Raw genomic sequence first — 21019 nt, forward strand, 5'->3', positions numbered from 1 at the left:
ACTAAGCACAGAAGAGGTTATCAGGGACCTGGGGACCCAGGTTGACAGTGGCCTTTCTTTTGACACTCACATTGCTAAAGTGGTTAGAAAGACCTTCTACATTGCCCACCTGATCATGAAGGATTCACATCCAGATCTAGTGAGGTCATTGTTCCCCTGTACTCTTCACTAATCAGACCAATGATCGAGTACAATGCCCCATTCGGGATGCATCTCACCCGACATCTGCAGCAATTGGAGAGACCCCAAAAGTTCCTCACCAAAAGGATAAAGGGACTCCAAAATCTGTCATATGCTGCCAGATTGAAGAAACTCCAGCTCTATTCAGTCGCATACCGTCTGCTCAGAGGTGACATGTGCCTGACATACAAGGCCATGTCCAACCGGAATTAATGGACATGCTCCACCTCAAAAAATCCAAATCCACCAAAACCACTAGAGCAAGCGACTTAAACCTTAGCACGGATATAAATAGGACATGCTGGAGGGATAGATTTATCACTCAGAGACTCCCTATGCTGTGGAATAAAATCCCGGTCCATGTGAGGCAGAGCACCTCGCTGACTCTGTTCAAGAGAAATCTAGACCTGTGGATGGGAGATCATAGGTTTACCCCGGGAATCATCTCTGTGTCACTGCTGGACAGAGGCACAACAAACTAATGGGCACAGTATTTTTTCATATAAGGGGTGGCGTAAGCCACAAAAATTTGGGCTAGGCTTATAAATGCCTTAGGGCAGATAGCCTAGTATAAACCTATGAACCTATGAAACAAAAAAATACATTTATAGTAAAGCAAAAGCCTTTAGGAGCATTCTACTATGAGTGCTTTTTAATTTATTTTTTGTCTACCTTAACTCCCCACCAGCTGACTACCAAATCTACGTCTCTGTCTCCAAAGCAAGAATCAGTTGCAGGAAGGAAGAGACATCTACCAGATGTCCCATCATCTGCTGCATGGACTGAAATTTCCCGCAGCCACTAATATGCATGGTGTCAGGTATGAGAGCCCTGCTATGTACACAGGTAGTGGAGGCTGACTCACAAATGCGGCCTGATTCAAGCACACATACCTCTGGCCCCATGCACTATACGTTATACACGTCTCTTCAGTAGATGCTAGCTAGCATTGCAGCTAACCACACTCCATTGCCATCTGTAGGATGGATGAGCCAGCTGACAAGCATATTTATGTGGAGAAAACACCATGATTATCAATCTGCGTGTAAGGGAACTTCATTGAAGGAATAGGGAAGTTGGAGATTTACCACTAAAATAAAATGATAAACGAACTCCATACTCAGTTCTGCAGTTGGAAAACTAACACTGTTGAAATTAACAAATTATAAGGATTGTAACGAAACACTCACTGTTTTGGAGACCTTTTTTTGCTAGCAGCTACAGTGCTGATGAGTTGAAAATGCAGCCAAATGTGACCAGTGGCTTTGGGCACAAAGAAGAAATTACATTTATGTGAATTCTTACCAACAGTAGATGTCCTTCTCTTCACTTTTGCAGTATTCTTTATGTAAGGGATCTCCTGCCAAGGATAGCCCAATTTCAGACCAGTTTACCAAAGCCTTTAGCATTTACAGGTGCCATACATCACACGTATGCTTCCTGCTTAAGGTGTAGGGCATTAAGGTGATGCAAGGCCACACACACACACACACTTCAGAACTGAAAAGCCCATATGGACCAGGAGGAACATGTGCATACAGAGGGAGAAAAGAGACAAGAACTCTTTGGCCAGGAGGGCAAGAAACACGCTACAGTAGAGGGGGCAGGAAGGAGGGAGTGAATGCTGCAATGTAAGATTTTACACAACTGTATTATGTCCTTCCATGTCACTGTTGCAGTATTCCTTATATAAGGGAGAGTACAAAAAACTCAAGAGGTAACCTGGGAGAAGGGTGGCACTGAAGAACCCTTAAGAAACCCATGCATGATTGCCCTGGCAAAGCCAGCTCTGACCCTGGAAATAACAGCCAACTTATAAAGCTTAGTGAAGGTATGGACAGAAAACCAAGTAGCAACGTCAGGGATGGAATTGATATCCAGCTCATTGAAAAAAGCACCAGCGGAAGCAACAGCTGTGGTAGAGTGAGCCTTTACTGAAGAGGAAGGACATTTTCTATGGAAAGAATAGCAATAAGAAATGGTTCATAGGTTGATACTAGGCTATATGCCCTAGGGCATTTACCAGCCTAGCCAGAGTGTGTTTGGCTTTCGCCACCCCTTAAAAATGGGTTTTACTGTGCCCTTTTTAGGTTAGTTTACTGTGCCTCAGTCTAGTAGTGACACAGAAGTGATCCCCGGGGTGAACCTACGTTCTCCCATCCACTCGTCAAGATTTCTCTTGAAGAGAGTCAGCGAGGGGCTCTGCCTGATATGGACTGGGATTCTATTCCAGAGTGCTGGGAGCCTCTGGGTCACAAATCTGTCTCTCCAGCATGTCCTATTAATTTCTGTGTTGAGATTCACGTCCCTTGAGCGCATAGCTCTAATGGATTTGGATTTTTTTGAGGTGGAGCATGTCCATTAATTCTGGGTTGGACATGGCTTTATACGTCAGGCACAGATCGCCTCTAAGCAGGCGGTATGCAACTGAGTAGAGCTGGAGTTTCTTTAACCTGGCAGAAAAGGTCATCTGTTTGAGACCCTTGATCCTCTTGATGAGGTACTTTTGTGGTCTTTCCAGTTGCTGCAGGTGTCGGGTAAGGTACATCCCAAACGGGGCATTGTATTCAATTATGGGCCTGATGAGGGATGAGTAAAGGGGCACAATGACCTCCCTTGATCTAGATGTGAACCCTTTCATGATAAGGTGGGCTATATAGAAGGTCTTTCTAACCACTTTGGCAACGTGGTTGTCAAAGGAGAGATTACTATCAACTTGGGTTCCCAGGTCCCTAATTACTTCCTCCATACTTAATGGATTACCTCCTATGTGGTAGTCTGTGGGCACTTTGTTTTTCCCAAAGGGGATAACTATACACTTCTTGGCGTTTAGTTTTAGGCCATGGCTTTAGCACCAATTGTCCGTCTCTGTGAGACCCTTCTGGAGGATGCCTGTGTCAGCTGGAGTGTCGATTATGGCACCCAGTTTGCAGTCGTCTGCGAACTTGGTCAGCCATAGTCCTCCCATGTTGGCCTGTACCTCTGAAAAATATATACCGAACAAGAGCGGTCCCAGGACTGAGCCCTGTGGGACGCCACTTGTAACAGGTTTCGAGTCTGACATGGCTCCCGCAATTCTGACCATGTGGGTTCTGTCCTTGAGCCAGTTTGCAACCCATCTTATGACATAGGGGTTAATATTTAGGCTGGAGAGCTTATCTATGATGCCAGAGTGGGGTATGGTGTCGAAGGCTTTTGCAAGGTCCAGGTAGGCTGTGTGGACTACCTTCCCTTCATCTATGGCCTTGGTGACCGTTTCAAAGAAGTCTACCAGGTTCAAGAGGCAGGATCTGCCCTTAACAAAGCCGAATTGTGTAGGATGTAGCGTATGTAGTTCCCCAATGTCTTTGTTTATGAGTTCCATGATGATCCGCTCCATAGCTTTGCAGACCAGGCTAGTCAGGCTTATGTGGCGATAGTTTCCAGGGTCCGTTGAGGTACCACCTTTGTGGAGTGGGACCACTGTTGCTGTACGCCATTCCTTGGGTACATATCCCGTAGTAAGGCTGAGATTGAACAGCAACCTAATATGAGGTTTTAGCTCTTCTTGGAGCTCATGTAGGACGCAGCCCGGGACACCGTCCGGTCCCATTGATGCTGTGTTTTTTGCTTTGGAGAGAGCAGCTCTCACCTGAGCATCTGAGATGATAGGGAGACAGCTCTCTGCTGGGGTAGATATTTGCTCTTTTGGGGGGGAAGGGGGGGAGAAGTTTGCACTGAACCTATCAGCCAGGATATTGGCAATGTCTGTGGGTTCAGTGTATTTTTTGTCATTTTGGACTAACTCCGAACATATCTGGGAGTTGCACCCAGGTTCCTAACATAACTAAAGAAGGCCTTGTGGTTATCTTTAGTGTCTTGTGCAATTTTTCTCTCGAAGCTAGCCTTGGATGATTTTATGAGGGACCGTAGTTTTTTGCTAGTACTGATCAGTGATGCTTTCTTATTGAGGGATTTTGCTCTGTCCTGCAGTAGCTTCCTCCTTTTGTTGTATAGCTTATTTATGGCAGTGGTCCACCAGACAGGATGCCTGCCTTTGGAGGATTGGGTCTTGGTTTTATTTGGGATTGCATGATCCATGCATCCCTGAAGATGTCCATAGAATGCGTTTATAAAGGATTCTGCAGTTTGGGCCGTAGTGTCCACTGGCCCAGGGGCTTTGAGTGAATTCACCTCGGTTTTGAGAAGTGTGAAATTAGCCTTGGAGAAGTTTTTTACTGTGGTTTTCTGGGGTGGTGGTGGGGTCGGGATGTGGATGTCCAGCGAGATTAATTTGTGGTCTGATCTTACCAATGAGGGGTGTACCTCTGGTGCAGAGCATAGAGTCCCCATGTTTGTGATGATCAGGTCCAGTATGTTTTCCCCTCTTGTAGGTGTGGTGACCAGTTGTTCCATAGCATTTGAGTTTATAAATTCTAGGAACCTCTGGGCTAGGCTGTTGGGGCTTGAGTAGTGCTCCCAGTCTATGTTTGGGTAGTTGAAGTCACCCAATATAAAGGTATTTGGAGAGACCTTCATATTCTCCAATGTTCTCAGGAAAGCCACGTGAGGTTCCAGAGTCTGAGATAGTGGTCTGTAGCAGGCTACAAACTGAAAGGCAGTTTTGCCCACTGTTAGTTGCACATGGATGGTTTCCGATGCTTCGTGAAGTGCCACTAACCTGGAGGTGTGGGTATCCTTGATGAATATGGATACTCCCCCTCCTTTTGTGGTTCAGTCCAAGTTTTGTGGCCGAAAAGCATGGTATGAGGTATAACCTGGTAGTGCTGGGATGCTCTCGGGAGCCTTGAACCAGGTCTCTGTTACTGCACAGACATCGATATTCTCCATGCTGAGGAGAGCTTCGAGTGCTTGCATTTTGAGGTTTAGACTTCTGGCATTGAGTAGCATTACCCTTAGTTTATTTTTCCTTGTGTTGTCTATGGAGGTGGGTTTGTCTTTTGAGCCTTGCCTAAAAAAGGCACTATGGGGGTGGCAAGAGCCTTTGCCAGTATCTGAAAGCCCAGAGGTGACAGGTGCAAGCCGGTTTTAGAAATCCAGTAAAAGATGGTTTGCTTAGAAACCGTTAAACCCAAAGACCTGGGATGAAATTAAACAAAATGCTGCTCAAAATTAAGAATAACTTCAGTTTTATCCAACTAATATCTGAGCTGTCTGTGCAAGTCCAAGGTGTAAATAACCTTATCACTGGCAGACTGTGGAGAAGGAAACAAAGGTGGCAAATGAATAGCCTGATTAAGGGACAACTCATTGACCACCTTGGGCATAAAATAAGGATTAGCATGAAGAGACACTCTGTCCCTGTGGAAAGTTAAGAAAGGAGGAACAGCCATGAGAGCCTGAAGTTCAGAAACCCTCTTAGCTGAAGTGCAAGCAAACAGAACGGTCAGAAAAGTACAGTGTTGTAAGGAAGCTGAAGAAGCAGTCTCAAAAGGAGCCTGGGTCAGTTTTTCAAGAACAATGTTGAGGTCTCAGGTTGGCGGAAAAGGCTTCCTGGGAGGCCTGATAAAGAAGCATGCCTTTAAAAAATTGTTTGACCTCAAATCTAGAGGCCAGAGGAGGACTCAAGGGCAGACAAGCAGAAATTGCTGATAGGTGAGCTTTAACTGAAGAATATGCCAACCCAGCATAGAGAAGATCACACAAATAAGAGAGGACCAGCGGAACCTCTGCAGATAAAGGATCCTGATGGTAAGAGGCATCAGGCAGAAAATCTCTTCCATTTGGACAAATATGATTTCCTGGTAGTTGGCTTCCTGGCCTCCTGCAGGACCCAAAGCACATCCTCAGAAAAAAAAGGTGCCTAAAGGGGATCAGAACTCCATCACCTACAGTGTCAGTTGAAGAATGGACAAGTGAGGGTGGATAAGAGAGCCCTTGTCTTATGTGAGAAGGTCCACCCAGTGAGGTAACTTGTGGTGATTGCCCCTGGCCAAGTGAAAAAAAGAGGGTACCAATGCTGTCTGGGCCAAAAGGGAGCCACCAATAAGATTTTGGGAGAATTCTTCTTGATCTTGTGCAAGACTTATGGAAACAGGGGAAGGGAAAGGAAAGCATACAGAAACATCCTTTTCCAAGGAAAAGACAGGATGTCCACTTTCAAAGCCAGATGACTTGGGACTCAGTAACAGAAAAGAAGATGTCTGTTCAGAGGGGAGGCAGAAAGCTATACCTGAGAAATACCCCACTGATGCACAATGTCCAGGAACACATTTCTTTGAAGCATCCATTCATGAGCCTGTTTGCTGGACCTGCTCAAAGAGTCTGCCACTAAATTATATTCTGAAGGAATGTAGGCAGCCTGAAGAGTCACTTGATACTGGACAGTTAGTTCCCAGACCTGAAGAACTAGCCTGTAAAGGAGGTAGGACCTTGTTGACATACCAGTTCACTATGGTATTGTCTGTGAAAACTTTGACGGGCCCGGGATGAAAGAGGATATAAAAAGCCTAAAGAGCTAGAAGAAGAAGCTTCATCTCCCGATTAAGAGGCCAGAGACCTTGAACCTTGAGAGAGCTGAAGGAAGCTCCCCACCCTCTGTCCAAGGCATCTGTAAAGATCTCTTGAGTCGGGACTGGAGACTGGAAAGGAAGCCCCAGGTTTAGAGAACATTGGTGAATCCATCACTGAAGCTTGAGCTTGAGACAAGGAAAGAAGGGAACTAAGAAGTCCACAGGGTGACAATGTTGAAGCCACACGGACATGAGGTTCCACTGAAGCTTTCTTATATGCAGCCTGGCCAGAGGCAGCATGGGAATGGTGGAAGACATAAACCTGAGGACTCTGAGAAGGTCCCTGACTACGACTGAATCCAGAGGAAGAAGAAACTGGAAAAAGGCAATCATAGACAGGGCCTTGAGGACAGGCAGAGATGCCAGTGTGGAGATGATCTGGATCCTGCAACCAAGGAAAACATGATCCTTAGAAGGAGTCAAGACTGATTTTTGAAAGTTTATGGTGAACCCCAGACTCTGCAGCAGGGAAGTAGTTAACTGGTGATCCTGAAACAGAGCTTTGGGTGACAAAGGTTGAATGAGCAGATTGTCCACATAAGAAAAGATCAGAACCCTTTTCATCCTGCAAAAAGCAATGACAAGAGCAAGGCATTCGATGAATACCATTGGGGCAGTAGAGAGGCCAAAGGGCAATGCAAGGAAGAAACAGAGAAATGCAAACATATCCTGAGAAGGGGACAGATGGGGATATGTGAAGGTAGACATCTTTGAGATCCAGAGAGACCAGAAAGGCCTTGGGGAGTAAGAAGAAATAAAGCTGAAGAGACAGCATTTGAAAGGAGTGAAAACCCTTCCCTTCATGAGCAGGAGGCACAGCTTGAGTGGTGCCTTAGGTCAAAAGAGAATGACGCACCTCTGGGAAGAAAGGAAGCTGTTTTCAAGGAGGTTGAGGGATGTCCAAAAAGGGAGGAAGATATTTCCAAACCATAAAATACCCCTTGTGGGTAATGGACAGAACTCAACAGTCTTTTGTGGTCCTTAACCAATTTGTAAGGGAGAGGGAAAGAAGGAGAGACAAGGGAAAAGAGGGACAAATTGTCCAATGGAACCTGGCTTGTCCTGAAATGGAGGTTTCTGGGAAATATGGGTCTGTGCAGGTTTAGAGGTACACATCTCCAACTTTTTTTACTCCTTGGGTGGAGGGCAAGACTGTCTGCAAATGAAAGTAGATTTGGAAGGGTAATTCCTCTGATACTTTGGAATAGGAGAAATAAAAGTATGTTTCAACTCTTGCAAGGTATTGCCCTTATCCTTGAGAGATTTAACAAATTCAGCAGCAGCACAACCAGAAAGATTTTTATTATCCAAAGGAGCATCCAGTAATTTGGCCTTAATGTCATTAGGTAAAGCCTGAAGATGAAGCCAGGATTACCGTCTCATAATAGAACCAAATGCAGCTGCCTTGGAAGAATCAGCAGCTGCATTATAACTGCATTTAATAGAGTGGCTGGCACACTGAGAGGTAAAATCCAACAAGGAAAGGGCCGAAGCCTTCCTCTCATTATCAGGAAGATCAGAAATCACCTGAGAAACTTGAGAAAGGAGGGCTAAAGCATACCTGGTCATTTGAGTTTGGTAATTAATAGTCCTAACAAACAGAGTGGCAACAGTATAAACATTTTTGTCTAGCTTCTCCAGGGCCCTATTATCCAAGGAAGCAGTGTGGTAGAAGGCAACAGTTTGGAGGGTTTGTCAGAAGAGACAGGCACCACAGAAGAATCAGCAGAAGGGCATTTGTACAGAAATTTAAAGTCATCAGGCACCTTGTAAAATCTGTCAGGTTTCTTAGGAGCTGGGGGCTGAGAATCAGAGGTTACAGAAGCTGCTGTAAAGGTATCCAGGAGGGCAGCCAGAACAGGAGGAATAGCAGAAAGCTTGGAAAACTCCATCTAGACTCATAAGACCTCTTCTGGATATCAGAAACCTGAGAACAATCCCACTTAAAGAATTTCATCATACAGGAAATAGTATCTGCAAAGGAGAGCTACACTAAAGGGGAATCTGGAGTAATAGAATCCTCTTTCTCTGACCCACACTCCAAAGGTGAAGGGATCTGAGAAGAGTAGGCTAATGACACTTCCCCTGAATCCTGATCTTCATTAGAGGAATTCTGCTCCCTAGATCTTTTAAGACCACCATGGAGGAGCAGGCACAGGCCCTCTTTGAGGAGGTTTTAAAGCCATTAAAGTGTTAAACAACACCTGAGTAAAATCCTGCCATTCATGTTGGGGATCCTTAACTGCAGGGGAAATATGCTTGGTTTTCTTTGGGATGTCCCCACAAAAAAACCTTGGAGGGTCAGACCCTTGCTGACAGTCAGTAAGCATAGCGAGGATCTCTTCCCTTGCTAAATTCTGCAGAATCTCCCTAGGTCCCTTGGAGATAATCAGCCAGGGATGTTCTTCGTGTTTCACTGTTGCAGTCATCACATTTGGGTTATCTGCCTGCAGGTAGCCCTCAGCCGGCCTGAATACCAAAGTCGTGGATTCCTCTGTTGGATGCTCTCTCTTCTTCCATGACATCAGGTCGTCAGGGGTGTAAAACATGCAGCCGACGCCATTACATCAGTCTTTCTTGCCGTGCGGTGGCTGAAGCAGAAGCAGTTCGCAAGTGCCGGTCGGCCGACTCCTGAAATTTTCGTTTTTGAGTTTCAGAACCGAAGTCTTCATAAAAAGAAGTACCCCGTTGGGGATTCTTTTTCTTGCTCCAACCGATGTTAGTAAAAGTTAACAATTGTCTTACCTGTGGAAAGCAAATACCTCATAAAGATTTTCATTCGTGCTGCATTCCTTGCTTAGGCCCAGACCACGACGTTGGTTTTGTGTCTTGTTTCAATCCCGGAACTATTCGTCGTCGGGCTATTTTTGCAGCAAATTATTTTGGTACTCGGTATCAGTACTCCGAAATGGCTTTGTTAAGCCATCCGACTACCGATCTTCCGAAAAAATGTAAAGATAAAGAAAGAGACAGGCCACATAGGTCCAAAACTGCCGATGACGCTTCCGTTAAGCTAGTCGCCAGTCCGCCGGTACTCAGTGAGGTGCTTTTGCAGCCCCTGATACCCCCTACTTCAGATTCGCAGGCCTCTACTGAGACCTATTCAGACTCCGGTATGCCACGAGATGCTTCTTCGACTATGGAACCTGCGGATGTCTCTACCTTGGATGGGTCCGGAGCCACTATGCAGGCACCGGCATTTGCATATTAAACCGATGCCATCTTCTTCATCTAGGCCTAAAACTCGCTCCACACCTAGAAAACCGACGTCCAAACCACATGCTCAGGCCCATATGCCTAAAAAACAAATGCTTAGAATGGCTGAAGACCTTATTACTTTAATTAGGGGAAGCCACCCTTCCCCCTCTAAGAGACCTAGAACTGATTTTCCTTCTGATTCTTCTGATCAGGAATTTGATTTTTCTGTTCCTTCTGATTACCAGGATTTGTCCTTATCTACCTGTGAGGATTCTGATGCAGACGACTCCATTCCCTCTGCTTCTCCTCCAGAAGATTTTTCTTTTGGTGAAACCTTGCACACTCTTAGGGAGCATTTCCTCTGGGAAAGTCAGGATTACGCTGATTCCAAAAAGAGGCTTAGGGAATTTTTACTCCTTCCTCAACACAGGCCTTTAGCTATCCCTCCTGTTCTGGACATTGTAGATGAGACTTTCTTGGAATCTAGCCTTTCCCCAGACACTTTGCCTCCAGCTCCCAGAAAACCTGACAGGTATTACAGAGTACCTGACTCTCACAAGTTCCTCTTCAAGAATCCTACTGCGGATCCAGAGACCATTTTCCAAGGACCAAAAGGCATTATCAAAAATCCTACCCCTTCTGATAGAGACTCTAGAGCCTTGGACAGATGGGTAAGAAAGTATACACTTCTGCCACTTTGGCCATTAGGGCTTTAAATTGCCAGTTTCATATGTTAAAGTATCAGCAGCATATTATGGGACTACTTAAACAGAAAAAAATGATTCCTGACTGTGCTGAACACAAAGACTTGCTAGATTTAATGCATTCTGCAGAACAAGTTGGTAAACATACGTTACAATGTGGTTTTGACTCTTTAGAAGCATCTTGCAGGGCTGCTGTCACTGGGTCTGTACTTAGAAGGCATGCTTGGCTTAAGGAGCAAAACTTGCCAGATCATGTTAAAGCTAAATTACTGGATGCTCCCTCAAACCAAGACCGCCTGTTTGGCAACAAAGCAGAAGTTGTTCTCAACAGGATGGAGGAAAAAGCTAAATCTATGCAAACTGTTAAAGATTTCCTACAAGTACAGCCTCCCAGATTCAGTAGACATTGGCCTTCTAAGAACTAGTCCTTTCCAGTCTCTTCCAGCCCCACTCAGTCCAAACTCGGGAACAGCAGACCACCTAGGTTACAGTCTCAGACTGTGCACAGGTCTAAGCAGTGGGGGGCTCTCACTTCCAAAGCAGGGGGCAGTAAACCACCCCCCTATGGAAAAATGGCACAATGACTTAACCTTAACCCTCCCAAGTCCTGCTCTCTAAGGAGAAAAGCTCGCTTTGCATGCAAAAAACTGGGAACTCATTACCCAGGACAAATGGGTTGTAAATGTAGTTTCCCAAGGATACAGATTCCACTTCCACTCCCTGCATACTCCAAACGGTTGGCCAGACCTACCCCCAAATCAGTGGGTAGAGGCCCAACAGCAGGTTCTCTGTCTTCTAAGTATCAGGGCTATTCAGCCTGTCCCAGCAGAACAAAAGGGACAAGGTTTTTATTCAAGACTTTTCCTGATACCCAGAAAAGACGGCTCCTGGTGTCCGATCCTGGACCTCTCTATTCTGAACACCTTTCTGGTAATCCCAAAATTCAAGATGCTAACACTTCAACAGCTGCTTCCTATGCTAGGCAAAGATGCCTGGTTGGCAACCTTAGACTTAAAGGAAGCTTACCTGCACATTCCAATAAGGGAATCTTGCAGGAAATACCTATGCCTCAGGGCAGGCTCCATGCACTATCAGTTGTCTGCACTTCCCTTTGGCTTATCTACTGCGACCAGTGTATTCACAAAGTGTCTAGCTCCAGCAATTGCATTTTGCAGGTAGAGAAATATTCAAATATACCCATACTTGGATGATTGTCTGATTCAGGCAGAAAGCCAGGACTTGCTATTACAACATCTGGCATTTGTAAAGAAACTATTAACCTCTCTGGGGTACAACATAAACGAAAAGAAATCTCAACTGGTACCCTGCCAGCAGATTGTATTCCTGGGAGCATGCTTGAGCACAGCTACCCAGATGGCTTACCTCACTCCAGCGAAACAAGTTTATCTGACAACCTACTTCAAACTATTGGCCACAAAGACCCAGCTATCTGCAAGGAAAATTCTGCAAGCCCTGGGGTTCATGGCCTCTTGCATACTACTAAATGCACATGCAAGACTGCATATGAGGAAACTACAATGGTATCTAAAAAGCCTATGGTGTCAACATTCTCAGGACCTGGAATCAATGATTGCCATCATTCCTTGTATAAAGACAAGAGTTCCTTTGATGGGCAGAAGCCTGCTATCACAACAAGGGGCTCCCTTTCACTCTACCCCCTGCTGCCCAAACCCTAACAACAGACGCATCAGACTAGGCATGAGGGGCTCACTTGGCAGGGCAGTGCATTCAGGCCAAATGGAACGTGAGAAATGTTAGCTGTACATAATTCCTTGACAGCCTTCAAAGACCGCATTCTCCCAGGACAACTATTGATAAAGACAGACACCACCACAGTTATGTGGTACATAAACAAGCAGGGGGGAACCCACTCGTACCCTCTCTACAGACTAGCCATGGCTCTGTGGAACACAGCCTTGAGCTCCCAACTGCACCTACAAGCTCAATTCCTGCCAGATAAGCTAAATTCACTGGCAGACGACTTAAGCAGAAATCTCATGGACCCACACAAATGGAAACTAGAACCAAAAATATTCAACCTCTTGGGGAACAAATGGGAGACTCCAGAGATGGACCTCTTTGCCTCCCCTTAGAACTACCAATTGGACAAATTCTGCACAAGGACTACCCACACTCAAGCTTGGAAAGTGTCTGCCTTGATCTTTACCTGGGAAAGCCTCTCAGTTAATGCCTTTCCCCCTCTGCCTCTCCTTTCAAAGGTTCTGCTAACGATCAAACAGGACAAGCCAAGGATAATACTGATTGCACCAGACTGGCCACGCCAGCACCGGTACCCCCTCTTGCGCAGTATGACACTGCTGGGATCATGGCACCTGCCTCAGACCCCTTCCCTGCTGTCCCAGCAGGAGGGCCAGATTCTGCACCCTCAGCTTCAAACCATGAACCTTGCAGCCTGGCTAATTCCTTGAGCTCCCCAATAGCATCCCTCAGTAAGCAGGTGCTAGATGTCATTCTGGAGGCCAGTAGGCCTTAGTACTAGAAAACCCTATGCTGAAAAGTGGAAAAGATACTGTTCCTGGAGCCAGACTCAGGGGGATGGGCACAGCGGTGCCCAGCTTACCTCATATTCTTCAATACTTAACAGAAATGCTCCACAAGGGCCTATCCTTCTCTTCAATTAAAATTCATGCCTCTGCCATTTCAGCTCATTGTAATACTGAGCCACCCCTCTTCTCTCACCCTCTGCTAAAACAATTCCTTAGACGGGACAAAAATTTAAGACCCCCCCCCCCCCAGGAGAGCCCCTACTCCAGCCTGGGACCTTAACTTTGTATTGGAAAAGCTCACTCTCCCTCCTTTTGAGCCAGCTGCAACAGCAGAGTTGAAATTCCTTTCTTGGAAAACAGCATTCCTTTTAGCCATCACTTCAGCAAGAAGAGTGTCTGAATTACAGGCCCTCATGGCAGTGGAACCCTTCATTATCTTCCATGCAGACAGGGTTTCCCTCAGGACCAATCTTTCCTTTATGCCCAAGGTGTGGTGTCTAGTGTGGCCCTTAATCAGTCCATTCAGTTGCTTACTTTCTTCCCTAATCCACAAAACAAAGGAGAATGAATACTGCACTCTTTAGACATGCACAGACAACTTAGATTCTATTTGAACAGGACTAAGCCTCTCAGAAAATCTGAACAGCTGCTAGTTGGCTTTGCTGCAGGGGCAGAGGGGAAGGCCATTTCAGTGCAAACTATTTCCAAATGGATAGCCCATTGGATTTATTTCTGCTACAAGCACCATGGAAAACCTACCCCACAGGGGATAAGATCACATTTCACCAGGGCTGCATCTACCTCTGCAGCTTTTCTCAGAGGAGTCCCTACCAGCTCCTGCTGGAGCTCAGTACGTACCTTCACCAAGCATTTACCACATGCCTCTTTTTTCTAAATCCAGAGCTGGGTTTGCCACAGCAGTTTTGCTGGCCGTAATGCTCTCTAACTTCCTCCTCCCTTCCTTAGCTTTGGGAATCAACCCAAATGTGTTGACTGCAACAGTGAAACATGAAGAACATAGTACAGTTGTGTACTCTTACCATAAATGTAGATGTTCGAGTGTATTCACTGTTGCAGTCCTGGTTGCCCTCCCTCCACCACCCTGACTTTTCTTGGCTCTACCTTTCCTTCTTGTTTGGTATATTTAAGCTTTCTGGTGTATTTGCTTTTTGTTGGAGGTGTACCATAGCATATAATTGCTTCCCATTGTGAGGCAACTGACATCTGGGGCAGGAAAAACTGACGTAATGGCATCGGCTGCATGTTTTATACCCCTGATGACCTGATGTCATGGAAGAAGAGACAGAATCTGACGCAGGAATCCAAGACTCTGGAATTCAGGCCGGCTGAGGGCTACCTGCAGGCAGATAACCCAGATGTGATGACTGCAACAGTAAGTACACTCGAACATCTACAATTATGGTTAAGTGTACACAACTGTATTTTTCCCTTCAGCGTCTGGAGCAGACATTTAGGAAAGCCTCCAAGGACATGCGAGAAGTCTGATCCATGCTGGCCTACAACAGGGTCACGGTAGTGGAATCTGAAGCAGTGACTGGACAGTCCTCTGGGCTTTCACTAGCCTCAAGAGAAATGTCTGGGAGAGGCTGGACAGCAGCCATATCAGACCTGAGTTTGTTTTGCCTTTTTTTAGCTGATGGCTGACCCTCAGGATGGGAAGATTCTGCCATAGCACCCTAAGCCAAGACATTGGTTTCCAATGTTAATAGACAAGGAGGAGAAGCAGGAGAGGCTACTACGTATAGTCTTGGGGATAAATGCTTGCAGACAGAGCACTGTATATGGTTGTGAGAAGCACCAAGACAGAAGAAACACTGGTCATGATGATCTTTATGGAGAATCTGCCTCCCACACTTACATTTTCCCTTTCTGGATGACATGAAACCAACAACACTGAAAATAAAAGAGAAAGATAAGTAAGAACCCAAAAGGAGCACTTACCTGAAAAACAGCATGGTAACCAACATAGAAGGTAAGGTTTTCAGCCAGACATCCAGTGATGGCATTTGGACTGGCACCAAAGACGTTCTGAAGTGTTTGCATCCATGCATCACCTTTATGCCCTACACCTTCCACAGGGAACATATGTGCGGACGCACAGTGCCTGTAATTGTTAAAAGCTTTGGTATACTGGCCGGACTTTGGGCTATCATTTGGCAGGAGATCCCTTACGTAAGGAATACTGCAACAGTGATATGGAAGGACATCTAGAGGTGGTGTTGTCCAGTGCATCATTTATAGAGTACTCTGCATCATTTCTTACTCAGAACATTAATGTGCATGAACCCTTTGTAGGTTAGCAGTCTGAATGAGACCTTCAGGTAAAAACTGCTGGAGAGGCCGTGTTTTGCAAGTTGAAACCAAGATGAGCAAGCCCTTTTGTTATCAGTGTATTGCCATAGCGACTCTCAAAGTTTGCCTGACTTTCATGTGAGTCAGCATATTGAATTCAAGACAAAATATGTACTTAGCAGATAATGCCACATGCTCCTGTGAAATAAGAATTAACTATGCTTCTAAAAGAATATACATTTTCACACTTTTACATTTACAGTTGTGGTACAGTTGCATTAACTTGCTACTTTTCAAGCATTATCATGCTACCTTTGAGTTATATGTGCGGGCAGGTGGCTGAACTGGATTTGACATTAAACTTGCTACTCTGTCTATTGAAGGGTCTGTCACTGGAAGGGCATCCACATTTCTTATGCTTATATTGTGTGTAGGTAGCCATATTAATGCAATTTTGCTATAAGGTAAATCAGAGATGTGGAAGAAAAGACCCCTGAGTTAGCAAATCAGTTTTCTGTGTTTTCTCCATTCTAGATAATATTTTAAAGCAAATGTATTGTGTGATAGGCACTGAAACTGTTAATCATTTGAATGCTTTCTTATGCATTGTGCTTCTGATGTAATAGTTTACCTTAAGTGTATTAAGATTTTCTCACAATATGCACTAATTTCCAGTGTCCAACCGAGTATCAGGAGAAGATGGGTAAGAACATGGATGATTATGAAGATTTTAATGAAAAGCATAATGGCTGTTTAACTGAGAAAAGCCTGGTAAAGCTCCACAAGCAGGTATTTCAGTTTACTCATAGTAAGTTTAGTTCATGTTTATTTGTTGAGCCTGTTTTTGCTTGTATATTTAAAGCATTATCAGCAGGTTTGTACTGGTATTAGCTTTTCCCTAACTTAATTTGGAAGTAAATTTTGTTACAATTCATAAGCAAAGAGCTGAATTCATAAGCATTTTGTTTTAATTAACAGGAGTAAGCTGCAGCTGTTAATGTAAGTTCAACTGTCAGTCCTCCAAAATGCACTTGGGTTTGCAAGGTGTGTGTCTGTGTGTGTGTACGTATGTGTGTGCGTGTGTGTGTGTGTGTGTGTGTGTGTGTGTGTGTGTGCGAACGCGCATGTTCTTTAATAGACTGGCATTCTTTTCAGGGTTATAGTTGCTACCTAACCTGTTGAGTATTTGTAGAGTCTCTTGCTCCCTAGTGAGTCTGAACTGGAAAAATGAGCATCAGAGAATGACTGGGATTCATAGGAAATACAAGGCTGTTAGACCAGAGGACGTGCTTTGTCAGTAACCACCTTCAGGTTCTATACCAACCTTTTTGAGGGGAGAAACGCCTATAAATCTGTAAATACTTTGGTATATTTTATGGTATACATCCAGTTGTCTAAGCTATGTTTGAAGGCCAAAAGGAAATGGACTTGATATCTTTTTATTTTGTAACATATTTGCCTGTTTATTCACACCAGCTCCGTGGCATAATGGGATAAAACCCCGACTCTGAGTTCAAATAGAATCTTGGGTACCTGTAGGAGCTGATGAGGGAGGATGGAAATGACTGACCTTTGCAAGCTCATCCAGGTTGGCGGGGTGGCAGCTGTGGATTGCCACATGTGTGACACCTACTGTGGGAGCACTAGGTGTTCACCTTGTGGAGCTCGAGTCTAGCCAGCTCCTACTACTGTGCACGACTCTCACAGTAAGCGATTGGAGAATTCATCATTTGGAACCATGCTTTCCCTTGGGGGGGGGGGGGGGGCAGCACTAACAAAACTCAGTAGCTAACCTCTTCCCTGGCAGATCACCATGCAGGACCAGCCCTCTCCATGCCACATGATTAGCTGATTGGTGAAAGAATGGGACAGTAGGGTTCTCGCCTTGCTGGCTTGTACTTCTGTGGAGTGAGTTAGCTGTTTGTGTACAGATAGATGACCAGACAGGCTCAGTCCTGGGGGGGGGTTCAAAAAATTCCACCAGTAAGCTAACTGAAAATTGCTGTTGTCAGTTATATGCTTCCATTTGTAAGTGCATATGAAAAGATTGATAAGCTGTTTCATGATGCAGCCAATGTGTTGTGTAAATTGGTGCTACAGAACTAGTCCTACAGACTGTTCATCACCCAATGCATGCTCTTCTTTTTCAAGTCCAGTTCATAGATTTGTTGATTTAGTCATGTAGTTGTTGGTCAAAAACATTTACATCAAACATGCACAAAACTTTACACTTATGTTTTTAAATTGCTGCTTTTAAATGCAACTTTATGCTGTTAAATTTACATTATTGTAACTGTGACAGTGACATTTACCTGTATAACCCCTTTTCATTGATGTTTTAAGATCATTTTTCTCAAACATTTCAACAGAAATAATTTGAGGCATGTACAATGACTTGCACTTTGTCTGTCAGGAAGTATTAACTCAGTTTTGGCTTAATTCCAGTGTACCAAAGCTATGACACAAAGCTGTGCAAATAAGAAATGTGTTAGAAAGTGGGAAGGCCTCAGCTAAAGTAAATATACCAACTCAAAAGCAGCAGCTTATCATAGAAAGTTATTTGTAGCTTTGGAGGATACAGAAGCTTCATGACACTTTTGTAATCAGAACAGCATTCACTGTAGCTTGGTAAGACAATGTTTTATCTAACTGTGTGTTACAACATTTATTGCTTCCGTATTCATATCACCTGATCAGTATTCTACTGTCAAAGATTAGATGACTAGCTAGAGTGATTTGCATGTCATATGGTACACAGGTCTTCCAAACAGTTTGGCTGGAATATAGTCATCATGAACCACATCTCCTGTCTCTCTGTGTTATTTATTAAGCTTCATGGCATGACATGGTGTCAGAATGAAAGAAATATTTGCCAGAGGTGAAAATGTATATTTGCAGAACTGAATAAACATATGCTTTCAAGAGTTTGTATGGTTCGAACCAGAGAAGTATAATAAAAAAGAAATTTGACTGGATACTGGAAGCTCTGGACCTACACTTTTTCTGCATTATTTTTGCCTCCACACCAGCTCCGGCATTGCATCTTGAGCCTGTTTATTCCCCTGTACTGGGTGTCTTTCATAAGTGAGGACTGACTACAGGGGCCATCATTCAGGCAGCCATGAGGTGGTTATGTTCCCTTAACTAGCATCCTAGCTATGGAGGTACTGCTTTCTGTTTGGGCCCTAACTCCACTCCTAGTGAATGATGTGAACACCTGTGCTCTCCCTCTGCTTATGTGTACTTCCACCCACAAGTTGTGAAGCCTACCATTACTAGCATGGGATCACCAAGCCCACTTCCTTGGTCTTTGCCATTTTGGTGCCAGTAGTGATTGGATGACCAGAACCACCTCTTTCTCCTCCCTGGGTGGATTGGCCATCAACAGCCACTCACTCCCATCTTCCTGTGCTCAGATTTTCCAGTGCGGCTGTGAGCTTGTGTCATCTGCGTCATAGTCAGGTCTTACACAGGACTGTACCGTTAGATCCATGAAATTAATTTAATCCTCACCACAAGTGGATTAGCTGGAAAATCTGTAAAAGTACAGTGTACTTCATTCCTGCATGTTGCTGGGGTAGAAGCCATAACTATTTAATTCTTTTACTTTTCTGGAAGAGGATAACAACAAAATAGCAGCACTGAGAAAATTTCAGTTAGCAGTAAAGTTATCTGTGATATGAAAAATGAATTGTTAAGAAAAACAGACTGGACCTTATCAAAATCTGTGGATGTGTTCAAATCAAATGAACTTGTCGTGCTTCCAACCACAAAATTTGAGGGGTTCCACCATCAGCTTGGGATTGCCAAGCTGGTATCTCTAGTTTTGCCATTTATGTGCTGTACAGACCTCCAGCTGCAGTGGTGACAGTTGTGTAACTGTAGAGATACTGCTCCCTTCCCCAGGATGGATGAGTGTTGCTACAAGCCACTCACAGCCATTCTCCCTCACCTGGCTGTTCCAGCCCCTGATTCACTAGTTGAACTCAGACTGTCTGGGTTATAAGCAGGGTTTTATCCCCCAATGCTACAGAGTTGGAGAAATACATTTTTGCTTTTTAATCTATGACACAGTGTGGCAGCTCTTCTGATTGTCTTTTTCACTTAGTTTAGTTGTCATACAAATTTATCTCCACACATATTTTAATACTGAAGTTATAAATCAACTTAGTCTAATTTAGAGCACAAAGCGATTTTTTTTGTAGTTTGCTGCAAGAAATACAAAACATTTTTTATCAGTTTCAAAGTCCACAAAATATTCACTGTCTATTTGATTTATTGTTATCGACTGGCTTAAAGGGATTGCCAATGACTTCATAATTTCCAGCCACATAAAATGTGTGTAAATTCTGCAGTTCTTGTTCTAACAAAACAAATAAACTAAATTCAGTTAAGTTTAATCTTAAGGATTTTTGGCTGTTTTGTCTCTTCTTCTGGACTGTTTCTGTAAATGGATTCTCTGACCTGCATGTTTCATTCTACATCTCTCATAATTGGTGACTTCCAGTGCTTAGGAGTCTTATCTGTAATAGTGCTTATGGCCTTGCATTTTGGTCTTTCCGTGACATTACACAACAGAGGGTTTACTATATTTGCCCATGTTACAGTTACAGGTTGTAACTGTATTAAACTCAAATATTGGGTCAGTTAATATCCTTTCATCTGGACTGCCAAAAGTGATTTTAACATTTTGTTCTCTTCATCATTTCTTCTCTTCATGCATGGCAGTAGCAACCTCTGATTATTGATTGCTGCCCACATCTTTTCCCCTCCACCGTCTTGCATTTCCTTCTCATGGACTACCTATGGACTCACTGTTGGAAAAGAATATTGGAATTTTCCTGGTGTCCTAGCACGATTGTATCTAGTCAGTATGAGTGCCAGCTCAGGTATCCCCCTGAGGGGGAGTTAAGTGTTTAAATCAATAAAAATTAATAAATACATCAATTTACTAATGGAAGACAGCTGTTAACAATGGTATGTAACCATTGGAGTGAACTGTTAGGGCAGTATATTGTTCACAGTAAGTGAACTCTGAAAACTTTGCATGCAGTGTACCTGACACATTACTCAGTGAACCACAGTTTATATCCTACTTTGCCTTCCCATTCCTAAAGTAGCATCTTTGACTGGCCACACAAATCACACAAAACTATTGGCTCCTAACAACACTTACCTGCAGAGGTGAACCACTGTGTTTTCACATCAGGCACACCACTTTCTGATAGCAAAAAAAAAAAAAAAAAAAATATATATATATATATATATATATATGTTAAAGCTGCAGTAATTAAATCCCATAGGACAGAAAATGGGCATCCAAGTAAAACTGCTCAATTACAGTGGTATAGTGAAACCTTGCATCTGTCATTATGTAGTTTCAGCAACATGGGAATGATAACTTTTTAGTATTGAACACAATCCAGAACTGTGCACTCTCTTACTGAAGTTTATGCTGAGGTAATCATTGTCATAAAACTTTGTAATAATATTTTATTAAAACAGTTCATTAAATATAAATGCACAGTGATACTTACTATTGTAGGGCATGTGGTCAAAGTTCAACATTTCATCAGTAAATCTC

At 43.9% G+C, this 21019-nt stretch overlaps 1 protein-coding gene across 1 annotated transcript in view; it reads left to right on the forward strand.

Moving 5' to 3' along the window:
• Nucleotides 1-21019, forward strand: part of LMBRD2 (LMBR1 domain containing 2) — a 1695734-nt gene that overhangs the window by 777965 nt on the left and 896750 nt on the right. The window contains exon 8 of the mRNA XM_044069969.1: nt 16111-16224. Within this exon, the coding sequence (XP_043925904.1) occupies nt 16111-16224 (114 nt within the window). The remainder of the gene's footprint in view (nt 1-16110; nt 16225-21019) is intronic.

This window comes from Protopterus annectens, chromosome 1.part0 (genome assembly GCF_019279795.1).
Source record: "Protopterus annectens isolate FY-2018-M chromosome 1.part0, PAN1.0, whole genome shotgun sequence".
NCBI classification, from domain to species: Eukaryota; Metazoa; Chordata; order Ceratodontiformes; family Protopteridae; genus Protopterus; species Protopterus annectens.